At 37.2% G+C, this 20,769-nt stretch overlaps 2 protein-coding genes and 1 long non-coding RNA gene across 3 annotated transcripts; 1 reads left to right on the top strand and 2 right to left on the bottom strand.

Moving 5' to 3' along the window:
* The first annotated feature begins 1 nt into the window (after window position 1).
* On the top strand, window positions 2–9,352 carry LOC136278210 (ragulator complex protein LAMTOR1-like). The gene is made up of 6 exons (XM_066161673.1): window positions 2–179; window positions 710–780; window positions 3,514–3,600; window positions 5,420–5,497; window positions 6,331–6,451; window positions 7,178–9,352. The coding sequence occupies exons 1-6, from the start codon at window positions 138–140 to the stop codon at window positions 7,268–7,270; spliced, it is 492 nt and encodes a 163-aa protein (XP_066017770.1). The 5' UTR covers window positions 2–137; the 3' UTR covers window positions 7,271–9,352.
* Window positions 9,353–12,564: 3,212 nt separating this feature from the next.
* Window positions 12,565–15,007, bottom strand: LOC131775703 (E3 ubiquitin-protein ligase TRIM71-like). Its single transcript, XM_059091835.2, has one exon. The coding sequence runs from the start codon at window positions 14,991–14,993 to the stop codon at window positions 12,810–12,812; it is 2,184 nt and encodes a 727-aa protein (XP_058947818.2). The 5' UTR covers window positions 14,994–15,007; the 3' UTR covers window positions 12,565–12,809.
* A 2,621-nt stretch (window positions 15,008–17,628) lies between these two features.
* LOC131797505 (uncharacterized) lies at window positions 17,629–20,604 on the bottom strand. The gene is made up of 4 exons (XR_009341221.2): window positions 19,247–20,604; window positions 19,077–19,141; window positions 18,392–18,459; window positions 17,629–17,776 (listed from the first exon to the last, which is right to left on the bottom strand). It is a non-coding gene; the product is annotated as an uncharacterized lncRNA (long non-coding RNA).
* Window positions 20,605–20,769: the final 165 nt, after the last annotated feature.

Here is a 20,769-nt window from a genome sequence, read left to right as displayed (position 1 = left end):
ATTTCCTGTGAGAAGATTTTGCAAGATCCGTCGTATGTGAAGTATCGTGCCTCGAACTATTTTCAGGTTTTGAAGACATTTGGTTCCCTGAAACTAGCTTAACTCTTCGTTAAACAGTCTGTACTAGCCTTCCAGGAATGGGGTGCTGTTTCAGTGGCGAGGAAAGAACTGATGGCTCTGTAAGTGAGGTTTTCATGTTTCTTTTTCGTATAGGATCAATTTGTCATGTGACTGTCAGTCTTTTTCGGGGCCTGAGAATCGAATATTATTTTTTTCGCCTTCTTTGTAGATTTCTTTATATCTTTTCTACAGGTATATGTATTGTGCCTGTGTGATTATTCGTGTAGTTTGGAACCTCTGTTGTCTGTCGTCTGATTATCGTAACGTACATTGTAATAATGCAATGATCAAAAGATCCTAATAAACTTTAGCCGAAACTTAACTGAGCTGATCTGTATTTTCTAATCATAGTGAGGTGATTATGATAGAAAACACTGTTAGAAAAAAATTCAATAGTTTACGTCATTGGGTCAACAATCACTCAGTGATTACAATATTATACTCTTTATAAGTGATCTGATCAGGTCTGCCTCTTCGAATTAGGTAATTAAAATAGCAGCGTATAAATCTTACTAGGCTAAAATGTACCTGATTGTAAAGTTATTCAAGAGATTGACTTATCTACAAAATTGATGTGTATTTTCTGCAGAGGCAAGCAACTGAGAGAGATCCATTACTAGGAGGAACATCAACACCAATTACCAATGGACAGAGACCAGTGTGAGTTGATTATTTCGCATTTGCTGTTATTTTGTATGATGCCATTTAGCTGCTTAGGCCAGGGAGGAAAGATAGGAGGTCTTGTGACCATCTAAGTATTGTCTCATTGCAATATTTCAAGGTTAGAGAACCTCCAAAAGCACAGTGTTTTTATTTAATTGGCATACCTTTTAGCTCAAAGTACAGTCAACTCTCGCCCTGCAGACACCTTGCTATTACAGACACCCTGCCATTGTGGACAAGAGCCAACCCCCTTCCCACTCCTCAGCAAAATGCATAAGGAACTGACTGAAATAAACTCCTGTTATTTCAGTTTCTCGCTATCACAAAAAGGAAGACACTTTTATGCCCTCCAGCACAGTATTTCATTTGTATTTTCTTTCTCTGTTCTGGACACTTGAGAAACTTGTCCAAAACCTGACTCACACATTATAAAGCAACATTAAAATAACAAAAGAAATCATTTTTTAAAATGGGTGCAAACAGGAGAATTTCCTGCTTGCAGCAGCCAGATCTTTTTCCAGTTTATAAGGCGACATTTAAAAATATATGTTCGCTTAGTTACTTATTATTTCATATGTTTAGAGACAAAACAATTGTTTTTCTCTCGTACCCCACTATTACGGACTCTCAATCTCCTCTCTGAGGGAGTCCAAAATAATGGGAGTTGACTGTTTAAGGTTTTACCTTTGCTGTCACCCTCAATCTCTCTGAAGAATATTTCTATCCAGTTCAGCACGGGAATGAGCTACACTTGTAATTAGCCTATGTGTAGCCGTACCCTCCCGTCCAAGATGAAACAAAGGCCAGGGAATGTCTACGCAAACCTGGCACTAATTGAGTTCAGTTGACCGGTTTTCTTCTTGAGAAGAGAGATGATCAATCACTGGCACTGCTTGATATATTAAAGAATTCTCTATAGCCAGTTGGTAACAAAACAGAAACATTGTTACCTTTGAAAAACATATCTATGGCTTTCTGCTGTTCTTCTTGAAATGTCTCTGGCCCAAAAGTCATGCTAACTTGCCTTAAAACCTCATCGTAGATGGCTGTTGTCTGAGAAGTTGTCTATGAAAGCATTTTTTTCACCATCTTGTTTGCAGTGTTCTCCTTTTCATGTGGTAACCAGTAACATTTACCGTCTTTAGTACCTCTTATTACTGTTTAAAATTGCTTAGAATTCTTGAAATTCAACAGGTAAAAGGAATGCTTTTCTGGTTTGAAAATTTATTTTACCTGTCATGCTTAAAATAAGGGAGAACACTGTGTTTGCTAACTAGTGTCAAAATAAATTACCAACTTTAGCCAATCAGAATTGAATCAAAGTGCTCTGTGAGCAAACTCGTGAATTGACAGGTGACTAACATGATTTTTTGGATTATGTTTAATGTTATCTGGTTTAGGGAATTTGTAGTTGATTGTCATATTTAGAGTATGAGCAGTAGTTCAGTGTTCACTAATGTAGCAAAGAAACAAAGTAACATTGGGATAAGAAGGCATTACAATTGAAATGATCATGCTATTACATTTGACAAGGGTGGATGATGGCATGTGTTTTAAACTTATATCATTTTTGTTTCTGGTTCAAAAGAAAAGGTTGGAAGTAAATATAGGTGAAAAGTGAAATTTACTGTCTATCGTTGTAAATATTGGAAAATCACGTCAATACTGTCTTAATGACAACATTAATGATTCCCTCTTTATCAAATGAGACAAACAGGAATGAGTTTTGAGTGCTATAACTAAGCCCAGACTGCCACTGTCATTTTGGATTTTAATTTTATGAAAAATGAAGGTTGTTCTCATTTCAGTGTGAATCCTCGCACACCTGCCAGTCACTGGCACTGCTTATTGAAACTAAAACGAAAAAAAAAATCCTTTTAAGATTATCATTGGCTTCTTTTTCACCCCACCATTATTCTTAGCAATAAAGGTTGCCATTTTGTTTGTTTATTACTTGCCAAAAACTACCAAATGCACTCAAAAGCCTAAAATCAAAAAAAAGTTTTCAGGAATCGATCGAGCGAGCAAGCAAGTGCTATTCTCTACAACATATTTACAACTCGCTCTTGTGCATGCACACAATTCACAAGTTAAAAAAGAATTGGCAAAAGGGGTTAACCAATAAACAGTCATTATATTTTTCTTTTTTCGCAAAAGAGGGACATCATGGAACACAATAAGTGTTAGGTTTGCATAGACATTTCCTTGCCTCCATTTCACCTGGGGGGTGAAGGGTATGGCTACATTTGTTATATGAGCCTAGAAATTTGGGTCTTTATCAAGAGGAGACTTTGTTGTTCACTTTCACACTAATTTTTATGAATTTAAAATATCTTGTCGTCTTTTTTTTTTCCGGAATTGCTGAATGAGCAGAGTTCCAAAACACAATCACAAAACTTCTCTGGTGGGAACTTATTAAAAGACATGTGAAACCCAAACAAAAAAATAAAACATGTCCACCCATTCAAGTAAATTTATGTTACTTTATTTGTTGTATGGTGAAATTTACTTGTAACCTAAACTCTATGTACACTGAACTTAACCCAGTTTATCTGGCTTGCATCTTAATACAACAGGCATGGAACATTACAGATTCAATGATATATTAAGTAACTTAATTGTTTTAAGAATGCTTGCAATTGAGAGGACCAGTTAGCACTTATACTAGTTAACAATAAACAACTGAAACATTCATGTTATTCTTAGTCTGTGACTTGGTTTCATTTTCAGTGATGATGTACTCAACCATAGTTCTGGCCCAATATCCAAGACAGATGAACAATCATTATTAAGCAGAATACTTCATCAAACTGCACAGTATGTAATTTTTCTTGTTATAATCATCTGTCATCAAACTGAATGAGTATGAATCTTGTGTTTGCACATTGGAGGGTTGTACATGGCTATAAGAGCTGGGAACTGGTTTACTTGCCTGGCTAGTTGTTGTAAAGGATTTTGTTGGTCACTCAATCAGCCTTGAAGCCAAGACTATGTCAAAAGGATAATTTAACCATTCAAAATTTTGCTTATTACCGTAATTTCCGGTCGATTACCCGCGGGTAATCTGTTGATTTTGCATTAAATCCGCGCCACTGCGGGTAATAGGGAGGTGCGGGTTATGTGACAATTTTAAATTCTTCTGGAAGTTGAATTGAAAAAATTTCTCACCTACCTGCGTTTCCACCTCTCAAATGAATTTTATTGTATCAAAAGTGCCACAAAGCGGCATGAAAACATGATGCCAACTCGAGTTTATTTCATGCATAATTAGTTGCGTGACAAACAAATTTTTATTGGCACGCGTGAAAACAAAACCTTGATGGTGACAAAAATAATCCAAGGATATCCGGCGCATCAGTAACAAATTTCCAGTTTTCACTAGCTTGAGCTAAAGAGAATTTTCCCGTTTTAAGGGACTTGTTAGGCCCAGTAGAACAGGAGATATCGATTTTTTTGAGAAATTGCCGACAGTAATTTTAAATCCCAAATGCATCACCAGAATGTTGAAAATAATAGGTGCGAAACTTAACTAATTTCGCGCTGAAAAAGTATTTTAACGACAAATGAACAATGGATATTGCTCATTACGCTCCTACATGCTATAAAAAGGTAACTGACTGAATAAGAATTATAAACCTCGATTATTCGCGATAAGTGTATCCACGAGTCACCAATTAAGTTAAAATGCCTGCTGTGAAACGCCACAGTTTTACGTTTGATTATAAGCTTAGAGTAATAACTCTTGCCGATGAAATCAGTAATAGAGCAGCAGCAATAATCAATCAATAAAGTATAAGCTAATATTGACACAGAATTGTGCACATGTCTGAATCGAAAGACTGAAATGTATCGCCTTAATGTCACGTTTTCGCCACCGAAAAAGTTGAATATATCCACCAGTGCGGGTAATCCGTTGACTTTTTTTTTCGCCGTATGCAATAATCGGCCGGTGTGGGTAATCGGCCGTGCGGGTAATCGACCGGAAATTACGGTATATCAGCCATTAAGCCAAGACTCTCTGAGGAAGATTAATGAGTACAAATTGATAAATTCTATGAATGTAAAGCTTTCTGTACAAACTCCATCTTATATTTAACCACTGTATCATCCTGTTTCAAAGTTGGTGAAAACCAGAAACTTGATTTCAGTTCTCCATGGGTTACCATTAATATTGTCACAAGACACGCGTTACCTGACTGTACAGCTTAACCCTTTCACTCCCAAGATCTCTTTACTAATTCTCTCTACTTTCTGCCATAGAATTTGTTATGATGTTAGTTTGGAGAATTTGGTTTTCACCCAATAATCCTGAAAAAAAAATTTTTTGTGATTCTCCTCACTTATCTGCTTGATATTGTATTGATATTTTAAGGAGATATTCTCTCATAATCACTCATGGGAGTCTAAGGGTTAGATGTGACATAAAATTGTTTGAAATTTTCACAGTCAAGGATGAAATGAAGAAAAGTTTTGAACTTGAATGGTATGAGTCTTGCCTCCTCTTGCTTTGAATGGAAACAGAGCCTGTACAACTTAAGGATTTGAACTTCTACATTTTGAATTTTTTTTTTGTCAGGTGATCCTCAGAACATAATCATGTGACACATGCAAACTAATAACATTACTTATGTTGCAGCAAAGTCATAGATGTCTCCTCAACGGAACCTCACAGTATAGAAAGAACGGAATACATGGAAAGATCCAGACAGTACATGTAAGTGTATTGACACTGAAAACACAACAGCATCATTGGATATTCTGATGATGAAGGGGCCGAAACAATTTTGGTGTGTTGAAATACATGGATCAGTTCATATAAATATGACTGAATTTCATAATGCTTAATGTACAAAATACTTCTAGATGATCTTAAAATTTTCTCAATTGAATTAAGTGTACAGCATGATAATACCTGCAATTGCGAAAAATGTAAAGGAAACTCTGCCTAGTGCTCAGTCACTGGGCTATAATAAGATGATTCTTTTGTTGTTTTTTGTAAATTGGCTTCTGTAAAGAGTTTCTCAAGCTGACATTCAAGCATTAGTGCTTCCCTCTGCAGTTATTTTAACACTTAGGTTATATTGATAGAATTATGCACCCAAACTTAGCCCTTTAACCCCTAAGAGTGACTAGTATCTTATTTCTCGTTTCAGTATCACCACTAGTAAATCACACACTGATATCATGAAAATAAAGGAAATGATCACCAATTAAAGAAACTAACTCTTGATCGTTTGACTAATTCTCCTTATCAGCATCTTAGTAAATGTTCAGAGAACAGTGTGGAGAATATGAATACTGATGTAAGGGTGTAAAGGGTTAATATTGATCTTTCACTAAGAAAACTCTAGTTGGCCAAGAAAATTATCTTGCAGGGTGAAATGTGAACTCCGTAGAATGAGTAAATAACAATTACATTTGATAAGAGCTAATTATGCAAAAGCCCTAGTGACATTAGCACATTGGATTTAGTCTGAGTCTCCATGACCATCTGACCATGCAGCCACAGTTCTTGTTAACCTTTCACAAATGTTATTGGGCTTCCAGGTCAAAATTATCTGCTGTTAATGGTTCAGCACTACATAACAGTTCCAATCTTCCTGGTGGAGTGAAGGCACCTTCGTCAGTGTTAGCTAGTGAACCAATACCACAAGGAGATGTAGCATTTGTAAGTGTTTGATTACTGTTGAAGAATCCAATGGCCAAATCACGTTTTTGTGTCCCAAACTAATTGAAACCATCCTGTCATTACAAAAAACTCTCCATGGCATAGTGCTAGCATGTTACAAATCCAGGAATCAGCTGGTAAGATTAAGTCTGCTTGTGGGAACAGTTCTGGGAAAAAAAAAAAGGGATTGTCAAAATTATAAGGAACATTAAGAAATGGACACCAGAACTGTATTTGTTTACCCACTTAAATACTTCTCCCTCCTGAAAAATTCAAGTTGTTTAAAACATACATGTATACATGTACTATCTTTGAAAGGAGGTAGAATGGAACTGCAACAACCTATTTTTCTCTTGAAGAATGGTTTTAAAATCTAAAGAGCAAAAACACAGGTTTTAATGAAAGGGGGTTACTAACAGTCTACCGCCACTTGTAAGACTTCTCACCACTGTCTTAGTACAAAGCAGGCTGCATTTCTCTTTACAACCACCTACATTTGTATTACACTATCAGCAGCCACATGTGTAAAAATTTACTGTAACCCCAATGTTTTTTTATCCAAATCTTACATTGAGATTTTGAGAACTTTCACAGTCATGTTTTGGTATCAGTTCTTCTCTAAAGCAGGGAGTTCTTATTCTCAGTGGTAGTGTTACCATTTTTGTTTCTCATTGGAATCTGTGAAATGAAACAAAACATGAAAAAAACAATGTTGCTTTATTTCAGGCAATCCAAGCAGCCAAAGGAGCAGATGCATCATTGTCTGGGTTCCATGTTGAACATAGAGATGCCCTTGTGGTACAGTTTGAATCATCTTAGGAATTTCTGATGTTGTAGAGAATGAAATATTTATTGAAATTGAACCTTCCATTATTGAGCCTACCAGTAATTACAAGTAATTTCCAGAGCAACTTACATAAAAAGATAAGTAAAAACAGTAAAAGGAGCAGGGAACAACTTTGGTTGAGCCTCCACAGCCTCCTGCCTCTCAGCTGCACCTCTTGCCACTCCCATAGGGGCAATGAAAACTAGTCCCATGGAATTTTTGCTGAACAGTAATAGATTTGAAACTGATAGGAGTAGGTGCTGGACTAAAACAAAAATTTGTCAATTAGTAAACAAGATTTTGCATTCAAAGTGACCATAATTTTGGATATTTAATTCAGAGAGTAATTCTTAATTGATTGTCAAAATACCTGTAGGCAGGGTATGGGTTGGTTTTGCTTTACTCTACTCTGCTTTTTGGTACAGGAAACTTGCATTGCTTTTTCAACTGAGCATATTCAATATTTAATGGAAAAATATCTTGCTTACACTGAATTTTCCTGCACTTTAAATTTGTTAAACTTTTTGCTCTGATTCCTCAAAGCAATCTTGTTCTTTTTTAATTTGATTACATGTACTTGATCTTCATTGTACATCACCAACCTGAAAGGCATTCTGCTCTTATTTTATGGGATAAAATTTTGAACATGGTAAGGAAACCTTTTGGAACTTTTCATGTGGTAAAAATATGACTCATGAAAAGTTCAAATTGCAAAGCAGGTTGGGAAGGAGGTGGGGTGAGCAAGGGAGAGAAGTGGAGGGGAGGGGAAAGGGGAGTGTGTCTCGCAGCCCAAAAAAGATGGAAAAGATGTAAACTTTAAGCCTCAGTGTGTTATGGAAATATATTTTATGAGTATTTCACTGAAAATTACTTCATAGGATTAAGCATGTCACACCTGGGAATTGATATGCCGTGTTCAGTAATGAGTGATGCTACGTTGTTTTCTTGGTAAATGTTTACAGGTATTTCTTAATTAAACTCAAAGCAAAAATAGCAAAGAAAAAAAGATTTAAGCTGTCAAAGATAGTTTAGAGAGGTATTCCGATTTTCAAAAACATCAAACAATTTCCTGCTTGTAAAAGCATTCTTTTTTTTATCCATCAACTCTCAGAGGTAAAGTAACTTCCATGTGGCTTCTAAGAATTTTAATAAAAAAATCCTTCAAATTGGTGATCAAAGTAAGCAGATTTACAAACAAAGTGTTATCCTTAGAGAACATCATATGGTCCTATCTTATTTACAAGGACATGTGTGGCAGCGGGGAGGGGAAAGTCATCAATCTCATTTTATGATTTTAAGGGTTATTGCAGAGCTTGCCTGGATGTCAGGGACCAGAGGATTTTGGTTGTATTGCTGTAAAATTTACTTGATCCCCCTCCTCTCTCAGGTGATAAATAACGACTGGTCTTAGAAGGGGTGGGGGGTACTTGTGCAAATCTACTAGAGTTGGTTTGCCATCTTTCTCATCTGTTCACCTTGGAATCATAACATGTCATTTCCTGTACCCATTTCAAACCTGGTTACTAAAATCCATACGGTGCTACTTATAGTCAGACCATAATCTTAAACTATACCCTTTTGGGGCACCACTCACCCCTTTCCCTACCTCCCTTTCCCACCCCTCCCTTTCTTCCTCTTACACCCCCCCCCCCCCCTTCATACTCATGTTATCTGAGTGCAATAGGATACTTTTTGATTTACCCTGATACTATATAAAATATGCTGGAATCAGCTTGCATAATCAATCTCAAAAAGTCATCGCACCAGAAATAGAAAAGAAAAGGAAAAAAGAATGAGGAAACAAAGCCACTGACTATACCTATAAGGGCAGCTAAAGCTGGGAGCCCTGCGGAAGTGCATAGGGCCCTGTCCTGTATCAGTTAGAGTGGCTTCGTTTTTTGTTTTGTTTTTTTTACATGAAAACGTTAATATGAATAAGGTTGTAAACCAATCTCTGCAGCGGCGCATTTTTACATAGTGGGATCCTTGTGTAGGATTATCATTTAAACTTTGAAAACTGTAGAGTTAGGTGTAACTTATACTGTTCATAGATTATTTTGATTAAAAAAATCACACATGGAACGATGCGTGTACGTTTTTTTTCCTTCCTATTTTTGGTTTGTTTATTTGTTTTATTTTTTTTTGTCATTGTCTCGTCCTTGTTGTTTTCCTTGTTGTTTTTTTTCCTCTTAAGAGGCGGAATATTATTAGGGTACAACTCAACTGGTCAAATTAATGAAAAGATTCCTTGTAGGTGCCTAATTCTGACGCAAGTAAATTGTAGCAAGAAAGAGAGAGGAGATATAAAATGAAAAGCACAATAACCGTGTTACTCTGAGAGGTGATTAGCATGTAACTTCTCGCTATAATAATATCCCTACATCATCCAGCAAACAGATAATGAGAATACTCAAACTTAACAGGTAGAAGTTGTTATCCTGATCGAACACCAAATTCTAATATCTTAATTACGAGGAAATGTCTCGCAGCTAGAGGGAAAAATTAACTGTCAGATCATGCGGCTGGAAACACGTGCTCTGTTAGTTGTCTTTTCAGTTGGGAGGCGGGGCAACGTTGCATGCACGAACTTCAAGTTCCATGACTAATTAGCTCTGTTGATATGAGATCAAATTCGTGTGGCAAAAGAACGGAATTTTGCGCAAGGACTGATTGAGTACAAAAAGGAAGAGGTGTCGGTTTATTGGAATGCACTCGTTTGAAATTTTAAAAAGCTCCTCTGTGGTTTTGAAACGGCATAGACGCGATAAGAGGCTCGTTTTTCAATGGTGCAGTTGCGTTTGCAAGTGAGGTTTGGAATTGTGAACTACCTCGAAAGTTGAAAAACATCCAGCAGTCAAAGAAGAGGACGCACTCGGCAACTAAAGAAGCTACCACAAAAATGGAAACTTCTTTGAGAAACGACCAGAAAACTCCGAAAAATGCGACCGGAACAAAGCACAACTTTTCGTCGTCGGGCAGAACAAGTCCAGCACAGGAACAACCTAAAGTTTCAACACTAGATGGCAGTGATGCTTCGCCTCAAAAGAGCCCAAGCTCGGCTAACAAGATAAAGAGTTTCTTTCAGGATTTACAGCGCGAGTCCCGCCACGCTCTGACGAACAAGAAAGCCAAAATAATCCAGTTGTGGGAAGGAAGAAGATGGCGGCGAATGAGCTTGGAAGAGGTTGAGCCTTTTGCTGAAATGGAGGAAAAAGAATTATCATGCTACGGAGAGACTGAGCGTTTGGGATGCAACGCTGGTACAGATGACAATTCTTATACGACCGGAGGACATGTCGACGGCATCATGGTCGAAAATCGCTGCTAAAGGTGACAATTTGTAACTCGCTTGAGAGTTACCTATCTAAAAGAAAATCTTAATTTAAATGCTATTGATATAAGTTATTCATCAATTCTTGTGTTTCAAGAATGATTCTTCGGCTCATTAGAATGTAATCAATTTTGAGGAAGAAGATTCGAAATTTAAGACTAAAGGTTAAACGCCCATCTCTCCCAATGTTTGTGTCGAATACTAGTAATCACTTCACACTGTAATAAAATCATTGTTAATTAGTAAGTTCTGGAGTGTGGATTTGTTTTATTGTTAGTATCTTTGAGATGATATAGAAATAGGATATAGTTCGTGACATGAATTTGTTTATCTCATCAATGAATCGATTTGATTTAAGCGCAAGTTGTTCCTTCAGTTTAAAATTCGTACGCTTTGCGGACCTTCTTTGTGCTCGTTTTAGTCCAACTCCAGGATGATCCTGAGGAATAATTATTTTAGGACTCATTATTTCACATCCTAACTCATGTTTTGACGCTCCATCAACTGAACGACGTTTGAAGTCTTACAAGGTATGTCCATTGCATTTTAGCCTCTCCTTTTTCTTGAGTTTGACCAATAGGGATCTTCCAGTTATATTATTCCATCGTTAAGTTCCACAAGAAACAAACCTCCTACAAAAAAAAAAAAGACTTCCTGAAATACAGACGAACATACACTAACAGCAAACTCCCTATGTCGGCCATTTTATTTCCCTGTGTTTTAAGGGAGACATGTACAACGCCCAAACGGCTAACTCGCCGAACTCCGGATCAAAAAGTCTGAATGAATACATTTCTGGACACATCTTTCTTCTTGGCTACGAATGCCCGGTTTAAAGCTTATGCGAAAACTTTGTATGATAATATGACCTCACAGATTTATGCGTAGCCATTTTCTGGTTCGGGTAACAGCAGAAGTTGAATCGTGGAAAAACAAGGCTGAAAAAGAACAGTCCCACCCCCAAATTTGATCCCAAATTTGGTAGGAGTGGTTAATAAGTAGCCTGTAAAGATCCTAAAAATTGAAAAAACGGGGACTGATTCGACCCTTGTTCGGGTTATTGTGCTGAATTATTGTGCAAGAGGCTTTTGTATTAAGGTGCCACTCCTTAACACAGAATATGTATTAGAGAACTGTTGTTGAAACTTGGCGAATGCTGAATAAGGGAGAAGAGAGCTACATATATTCATCCCATAAGTGGAGGAGTGTTAATACACCTCGTTACGTAATGCTAAGCTCTGATAGCAAAGTGAGTCAGCCTTGGAAAACTTTTCTTGGGGGTGGGAATAGTATGGCAAAATGAGATCAGCCCTCTAAACGAAAAATACCCACACAATATAAGTATTCCTATCAGAGTCAGTTTGATTGATTACTGTAAACCTTAAAATAAATTAATCTCAACGGTATAACTAATGTAAATATCACAAGGAGGTCTAATGGAGGGGGGGAAGGGAAAGATTCAAAACGTGCGCGCCTACACGCTAATACAAGGGCCTCCTCGCACGCTTCCTAGGAATACTTTTCATTCTCCTTTGAAAATTTATCCTTTTGATTATTTGTGACAAAACTCTTCAGGGAGAAGTTAATTAGATTAAGTTGCCATGAGAGCAGCTAAAAAAATAGGCCCTGAATTCTTGTGTAAGACAATTTCAATCATCCACACACAATCCGGGTACTATAACTGTTTAGTCACAGGAAGAACACGAGCCTGCTGGATACAAGTAAAGGCAACCTACTATATGTGGACCTCTTCAAATGAGACCTCTCGACCGAAAAGTAGTCTTCTTCTGTTGTTGTTGTTGTTGTTGTTGTTTCTTTTTGAAACGCCGATGTGGAACAACTTTTCACTCCCCCCCCCCCCTTCCAAGATAACACTCTTTAAGTCCTTTAACTATAATTTCACACCAAATCAAAGAACACTATAATTTTTACTCTGAAAGATAATCGAATATAACCAATAAATGGAGACAAACGCCAAAAAAAAGGCATCAACTAAAACAAAACAAAACTAAAACAAAGCTGTCTTTAAAATATTTACAAGTCCAATTTCTATTCTTTATTTCTTCTTTTTTTTTTTTGAGCCCGTGAGGAATATTTCATTGGCTGTGAAGAAAAAAAGGTCCTAACTTACTACAAAAAAAAGAAACAATGATCACGCTGAAAGAATCACATCAGAATAATTGCTGCGCAATATTCAGATTCTACTGCAAAACATGGATTACACAATTTGTATAATCGTAAACCAACAACTTATTATCTTCAAAAGCAGCGATGCAAAAGGGAGATATATTTCCTTCATTAAACGAATGAATATATTTTCCATCTAAAGAAAATACATGAAAACTTCTGTTATCGTCACACACGATCAGATTGTTAAACGCGTCAATGGTCAAGCTTTTTCTAAGCGATCCAACAACAGACTCCTCCTTGCTAATATCATACAGATAAAGTCCTTCGTTGTTGAACACTGTAACATATTCATACAAGACAAAAAACCTGTTCTCATGATAAACAGCAGAATTCGGGTAATCAAGACCGTGTGGTCCTTTGAAGGACTGTACTAATCCTGTTCCGTCAGGGGAGAGGACCTTGACCGACTTGTCGCCCGAGTCACACAAGATCATGTGACCATCATCTCTGACAGATACGGACCTAGGACTTATCAAATGCTGACTGATGACTTTAATGAAGTCGCCATGTTCAGTGAACAAGAACATCTTACTCGGTTCAAAATATCCTTCATGAATGACAATGACTTCATCAGATGTTGTAAATTCCACCGAAACAGGATGCTTAATTCTCTCAGAATCAAGTCCCTTGTTTCCTATTGTTCTCAGATATTTACATTCACGATCAAACAACTTAACACTACGATCAAAATATTCTGCTAGGGCAATCTTTCCTGTTCTTTCATTCACTGCAATGCTGCCTGGTCCTATCAACTGTTTCGGTCCTCTAAACGAATGAATAGCTTTGTATTGATGACCAGTCGCCTGAACTCTCCAAGGACTACCACTTAGCGGTTGGCCATTAACCTCAACAGAAATGTCACGTAAGCCACCACTCTTTGGCTTGTAACGCACTACGTAGCTTCCATTCTTACAGTCATCAATTTTCGTTTCCTCCTCTTCTCCTTTTTGAGAGCGGACTATTACAGTCAGTTGGTCTTGTTCATTATACCACTGACTTCCCTTTGAATCTCGCGTGGTGACTGTAAAGTTAGTTTCATTTTTTGTTGGTGCTTCGATTAAACCTCTTCCTTCTGCCGATGACTGTGAAGGATCCGTGTTAGTCTCGAATACTTGACCCGGAACCAAGCCTCTAACAGTATTCATAGCTTCCAAATTTACACAATAGACGACATGTTGAGGTCTACATACCTCAATATCCTGTGTGGTTAAAAGTTCCTCGCATCGTCCAAGCACAGCATGTCCTGCTTGCAGAATTTCAGAACCGATGCTTCGTTGTACGATACCTTCGCCATATTCGATAGAGCTCTTAAGCTGAGCAGCGAGTAACTGAACATTTCCTATTTTTGCTGCGTAACTCCTTTGTTGCGTGACTCTAATTTTCGCCATCTTAGTTTTTACAGCCGTTTCATGTTCCTTCGCAATTCGAATAAGTTCTTGCACAGTTTTCGTAACCTTCTCTTCAGCGGTGCAGATTTCTTCTTCGCTTTTTTTCATTAGTTCAGTTTGCTCCGATATCTTGGACTGCACGGTAACAAGTTTTTCCTTAACTCTGGCAAAAACTTGCGTCATTTGCATCTTTTGTTCTTCGGCAGCCTCCTGTAAGTCTACTAAAGAATGTCGACTATGACTCACTATACTGCACTTGTGGCAAATACAAACGCTACAGTCTTGACAATAATAATCAAGCGGTTCATTCTCGTGATATTTCTTTGCACACATGGCGGGTCTGTGCATCAACTCCTCCACATCTTGCGCTTGCAAATTTTCGATCAAAACATTGCGATGACCTCTTGTGGCCTTCAGGCGCTGATGAGCGTCAAAACAATCCTTGCAAAGAAAGTTCTGGCAAACAAAGCAGTAGCAAGTTGCCGTGTTGTTTTCTTCACAACTGCTGCATCTCTGAGACTCGTGGCTGCCATCTCTCAGAGCGAGGAGATCCACCAATCGGTTGAGATGAAAAGATGTGGGAAGGCTACCAAACGTGTCTCCCTCAGGGATCTGAAAGCAAGCCTGACAGACTGGACATTTGATCGTCGCTTCAAACTTTCTTTTTGCATATCCTGCGTGTTTGTCGATACACCACAGGCAGAACGAGTGTAGACATGGCAATGTCTTGGGATCTTTGACTGTTTCTAGACACAGTGGACACTCGGCTTCCTTCTTGAGACTTGTAAAGAGCTGTTGAACATCCATGTCTAACTGAATAAGTTGAGAGCTGGAAGCAGTTGACACGTCACGTCGCTAATCATATATAAAACAAGACCTAGGGGAGGGATGAGTCACCTAATGAGCCCTCACCCTCTCCACCCTATTCAGATTTGCAACAGTAGCCTTAGTTTGATGTGTTTCAATGTGTTTATTATTCTGTTTCTAGGGGCGGAGTGATTACTCTTTTTATTTTTTTATTTTTTTTCTTGAGAAATGAAACCTATGGAATCATTTATTTTTAACGCAAAATTGTCGGAATAAGTTTGTTTCAGCGCCTAAATAAGGAACGGTCATCAGTAAATTCTTGATTAAATGGTCCCGTTTGCCAACTTATACGTAGGCTGCTGGTGACAAAATTCGACCACACTCGTACAGGACAATTTCGCACGCATGACCGACGATTCCATGCTAAAAGTGTTTTATTACTTTAATTATGAAGATGAAGTGAAGAATTGAATTCAGTTTCCACGCAAAGAAATTCAATGAACTTTGCAAACGTTTTCGAGTGGCATTACCTAACCTCGGTAAATCTCCGAAGGTGTGCGTTATCTCGATAATTAACATGGAGTTGCAATTTGCTGCTTTTTACAGCTAAATTAAGAAATATTACTCCTATATCTAATCACCTTTCTGCTTGAAAATTTCTGGATGCTGCTGAAAATTTTCGTTTTAATTATTCCCGAGAGTGCAAAGGTTTATAGGATTTTCTTATCCAGTTTAACTTTTCGAGAAGAGTGACTGACACATTAATTTGTTTATATTGTTGCGTACAGAGTCTCCTTACTTTTGCTGGTTTTGCCTTTTTTTCAGGAAACGTGTCACTAATCATAGCTGCTAAAAGCTCTTGCAAGTTTTGAATTACTAAACTCACTGTAGTTTTCTTTGCAGCTCCGTTGAATTTTAACAGGGAATTCTGCAAGATGTGATGCTACTCAAATATTCTCCTCCTGTAAGCTGATTTTTTTATTCATTTATTTTCTCTATAAAAATTTAGGGTGTTAAATAAATTTTGCTGCATTTTTCTGAATGTGTCTTTGATAAGGTGACAAGGGAGAAATATACATAGAGCCTATATAATGCAGGCGTGTATAATTATCAGCAAAAAAGCTCAGTTACCTAATAACGCAAAGAAATGAAGGCAAAATTTTATCTTAACTGAGGAAGAGTCGAAACTTGCTTTCACCCTTCCCCATAAAGTATCCTTTGAAAGCCTTACAATACAAAATTTTAAATTCGATACTTAATACAAACAAGAAATTATTGCAAATTGGATATTGTGAGCATGATGGATGCACTTTCTGTGACAAAGAATCAGAAACATTACACCACCCTTTTTTCTTTTGCACTTACTCGAATATCTTTTGGAAACAAGTCGAAAATTATTATTTCGCAATAACAAACAAAGTTATGGCTCTCAGCCTTCAAAATATCATTATAGATATTACAACCTTTTACTAAATTACTTGATACTAATCAGAAAAATACATATCTGAGATTGCAGAAGGACGCATGAGCATCCGAATACAGAAAGTTTCAAACTAAAAGTGAAAATTTATTATCAAACAGAAAAAAACATTGCTTCAACAAATAAAGACCTGGAAACTTTCTATAAGAATTGGATTAAAAACTTTCCACTCTAATCTTGGGTGTTTCTCTCTTTCACTTTTTTTTTTTTTTTTTACATTAGTAATAATTGCAATGATTGTATTAGTTTTCCCAATAGTAACTGTATTTAACTTCATTATAATAGTGAGGCTGTGCAGTAATTTAAAAGTCTTATTATTGTTAATATAATTAATATTTTTTAGAACAATTGTAATGTTAATTTTGGCGAAAATGCTTACAGCAGCAATTGCGCCAATCCTCGTTTCTGTGTAGTAATTTTAGCTATGTCTGTAATTTGTACTTAAATAATGATAATGAATAATAATGAAATAGAGGCGTGTATAATTATAACAGAATACAATTAAGGGGTATGGGGGTTGGGCTATTAAGACGGAACTTGGCTTGTGGGAGAGGATTATATGTGAAGGAACATGACGAAATAAATGTTCTGTGTTTTTTTTCAGAAAAAAATCTAAAGATGATATCCAGATATGATACCATGCATCGTGAGTTTGTTTATCTTGTTAATGAATCAATTTTTTCATCGTTCCGATTAGATCTAATGCCACATTGCTCCCCAAATTTTAGGATCCGCACGCATTGCGGACCTACTTTGCCCTGACTGGTGCAAACTTTCACTTCCGACTAGAAGAGGTTTCAGCGGAAAAAGAGGGGAAAAAAAGCTTTACAAGACTCTTGTATTTTAGCGTCAAAACAGTCTGTTTCAAACCTCGCACGGGTTATTATGCAGTGATCTTGGACAAGAAGGATTGTACAAAAGTGCCACTCCCTAACCCACTGTATGCATCAAGAAAATGTCGTGTAAACTGAATGAATGCTGACTATGAAAGAAGGGGATTGCATATTTTCATCCAATAAGAGGAGGAGTGACAATACACCTCGTAACGTAATGCTAAGCTCCGATAGCTAAGTGGGAATAGTATACAAAATGGGAAGAGTTGGTTTCGATAGCTGCCATACAAATTAAAGACTATATACCCACACGATTGGCGTTTGCTGGTCTTTTAATCTGTACAGAAAGAGAACCTTACGTGTAAAGGCTTCTTAACAGAGATTAAATGAACTTGGCAAAACTCTCTCCTGCTCGTACTGGTTTGACAAAAAGAAGAAATACGATCCACGACTAGCACGCCGGCATAGGTCTGCAGAAGGAAAAGGTAACAAGATATATCAGAAATTCTTTGTGTTTGAATCGATTCAATCTCCTCGGTTAAAATTTGTGTTCGCCTTGACGTCAAAGAAGTGTGCAAAACTAACTTGAAAACTTGAGCATTAAATTTCTTTACTTTCTACAATTTTAAGTTTACACCGAAAGTGACACACAAAACTTTGATTGTTTAAGAAAGAGGAAAAAAACAGCATGAGAAAAATTGTTCCCACCTTTTCATAACGTCACTGAAACAACAACCCAATCACGACCAGAATATACAAACTCAAAAGAAGTTAAGTCTTATTTCTGTGTAGAAAGCTATCGACATTTGTGATCCTAGTAGGATGCTTGCCACAACAAAACCCTATATGCTCAGATGGTAGATCATCCAAACGTGAAGTAGGATTCTAAAATTTGGATCCATGCAAAGATACTGCGACACTTACGGTTGTCACAAATATAAGACATCTTTGTTTCGGTGATGGATTGGGAATCCTTTAGTTCATAAAACAATAAAAGGTTCCGAATAAATCGCCCAACAAAGACAGAGTGCGCGACAAATATGACAAAAAACAAGTGCAGGAGTCGGTTCTATATCAATGCCTACCTCAGAAAGTTCTCCTTTGTCACAGCGAGTTTCAGCCGCATTAGAAATGTCACTAAGACTTCTGCCACCTGCACAGATAAAGGACAAACCACAGTCGGAACACGGCAATAGTCACCTCAAGTAGCAGGTGTAAATAAGATGTAACTTTGGGCTAAGGGATGCTTATGATGGTACTGTAATTTTTTTTTAGAATCGGTCTCTTTACCGTGAATCATGTTTTTCACGTTTTTTAGAATTGAAAATTTCAGAACATTCGCAATTTCCCAACTTTATTCCACTCATACCACAAAAATACGTCAGGTGTAATATATTAAGTACCCTCTAGGGTTACTGTGTATGTACCCAGAATACATTGCTGGAATAAAGTTGTGTTGAAGCGGCCATGTTGTTTGACCTCGTGGGTTTATATCACTAGCAATATATTACATCAGGAAAAAGTGAAGGTTTGATTGTTACTAAATGTGAGAAATTTTAAATTGCTCTGAGGAGATGATGCAGCCGTTCACAACAACGCATGGAAAACCCTGGTAAGCTCATTAGAATTTTTTTTATTTTTTACTACCATTGTTATCATTATCATTCAGTATTATTTTTGTATTTATCATTATTGTTATTATTATTTTATTATTACTTTTTGTTTTCATTTATCGTTCTAAGCTGAGGATGAATTCGCTACTTCACTTACTTTGTCCGAGGCATCCTCGTGAACGCAATGACCGCAGCGTGGTAATACTTGCATCTGAAATTTACCTTTAAACGAATATCGCAGAGTTTCTATCATTAGAAAAAATTTTCATTCAAACAAGAAAATATTATATCACATAAGTAGGTCTCAACTAATCTGAGACATCATACCTTGCATTTGACCAATCGTCAGATCTTTATCAAGACGATCCACACCTGTGTCGAAAATTCGATCTTTATATTGTTAAGTGTCAAAACTACTTGCGTAGATCAAAGATATAGTTTCTGAAGCGTGCTAGGGAAATGGTTAAAAATTAAACTGTCAGCGATTATATTCATCAAAGGTATGGAGCTTTTTAGTCACGTAAATCATCTAACATTCAAACAGAACAACAAAAACAATGAAAGCTTCATCACCATCATCCTTATCATCATCATCATTCTTACCTTCAATATCAAAGTAAAATAAAAAAACAAACAAACAGGCACAAAAAAATTGAAATCCAAAAATTTACATTTGATTATCTGCCAATATGAGAAGCTTTGGAGCAGGACACGATAAGAACAAATTGGACATGCCTTTAGACCAGCTTTCAAAATTAAAAAAGATATAAAATAAAAACAAATAAAACTGATAGACAAAAGGGAAATGCTGCCTGCTTTACTCACTAAATGGGAGGGGGCATACTTAGTTCCTCATTTCACCCACAAGGGTGGAGACTCTTGTTATCTTTTAGAGACTTCACACCTTCAGAGATGTAGAACAAGGGGAAACGAGACATGATCCTAACTTTTAAAATCCACAATTCCAGGGCTATAGAAGCGTGAAAAAAGTTACCATGAATGACCAAGGTTTCTAAGGAGATGCATACTCGCAGGCTTTTGTAGCCCTATCAAAGTATTCGTCCAAATAATCTTAGACTCACCTTCCCAAAACTGATCAGTCTTGGACAAGTCAATCCTCCAAGTAAATCTCTCATCAGCCCTCTAAACGACAAATACCCAAACAATGGAAAAAGATTTGAAGTTAGTGCCTTGCGTTGAACTCTGAATGTGTGGTGGGCGCGGATCTTTTTGACTCGCGCTACAGACTTCGCCGAAAAGCAGGGACTGCTGTAGTCTATCATTTCAGTAAAACGTCTCATTAACAGCAGCTTCAAAGTGCTTGCAACATTTACACACGCAAAGCAGTACTCCTTACAGCTCCGTTGGTTCTGTCCAATGCGATACTTTTTATAGTTTTCTCTAGTCAGACAATTTTTTATTAACAATTCTGTAACTCGATTTACCACTCTTTTTACAGTATCTGAATAATTTTTCTGTTTGATAAATTGGTGAATGTGATCTAAATAAGGTGACAAAAGAGAAAAACATTAAGAGCTTACACATTGTAAGCATGGATATTTACAAAAGAATACTTTTTGGGGGAATAGGGGTCGGGGTATTTGAATGCAAATAGGCCTGTGGGTGATTATAGGGGCTAGCACACTGAAATAGGAGGTTTTTAACAATATAAGTATCACCCTTAAATCTATTAGGAAGAGGTATAAAAGAAGAAAGGAGGGGTAAAAGGAAAGGGGAAGGGGTAAGAGGGAAGGGGGAAGGGATTAAAGGCAACTGGGAAGGGGTAAGAGGGAAGGGGGAAGGGATTAAAGGCAACTGGGAAGGGGTAAGAGGGAAGGGGGAAGGGATTA

The sequence above is a fragment of the Pocillopora verrucosa genome, chromosome 14, assembly GCF_036669915.1.
Source record: "Pocillopora verrucosa isolate sample1 chromosome 14, ASM3666991v2, whole genome shotgun sequence".
Classification (NCBI taxonomy): Eukaryota; Metazoa; Cnidaria; class Anthozoa; order Scleractinia; family Pocilloporidae; genus Pocillopora; species Pocillopora verrucosa.
The sequence above is the reverse complement of the archived record's forward strand: the minus strand, read 5'-3'. Positions and strand labels throughout refer to the sequence as shown.

Coding starts and splice junctions, on each gene's coding strand:
- LOC136278210 (XM_066161673.1), top strand. CDS start 138: ATGGGGTGCTGTTTCAGTGGCGAGGAAAGAACTGATGGCTCT. Junction 781..3,513: donor ACCAATGGACAGAGACCAGT/GTGAGTTGATTA, acceptor TTTCATTTTCAG/TGATGATGTACTCAACCATA. Junction 6,452..7,177: donor CACAAGGAGATGTAGCATTT/GTAAGTGTTTGA, acceptor GCTTTATTTCAG/GCAATCCAAGCAGCCAAAGG.
- LOC131775703 (XM_059091835.2), bottom strand. CDS start 14,993: ATGGATGTTCAACAGCTCTTTACAAGTCTCAAGAAGGAAGCCGAGTGT.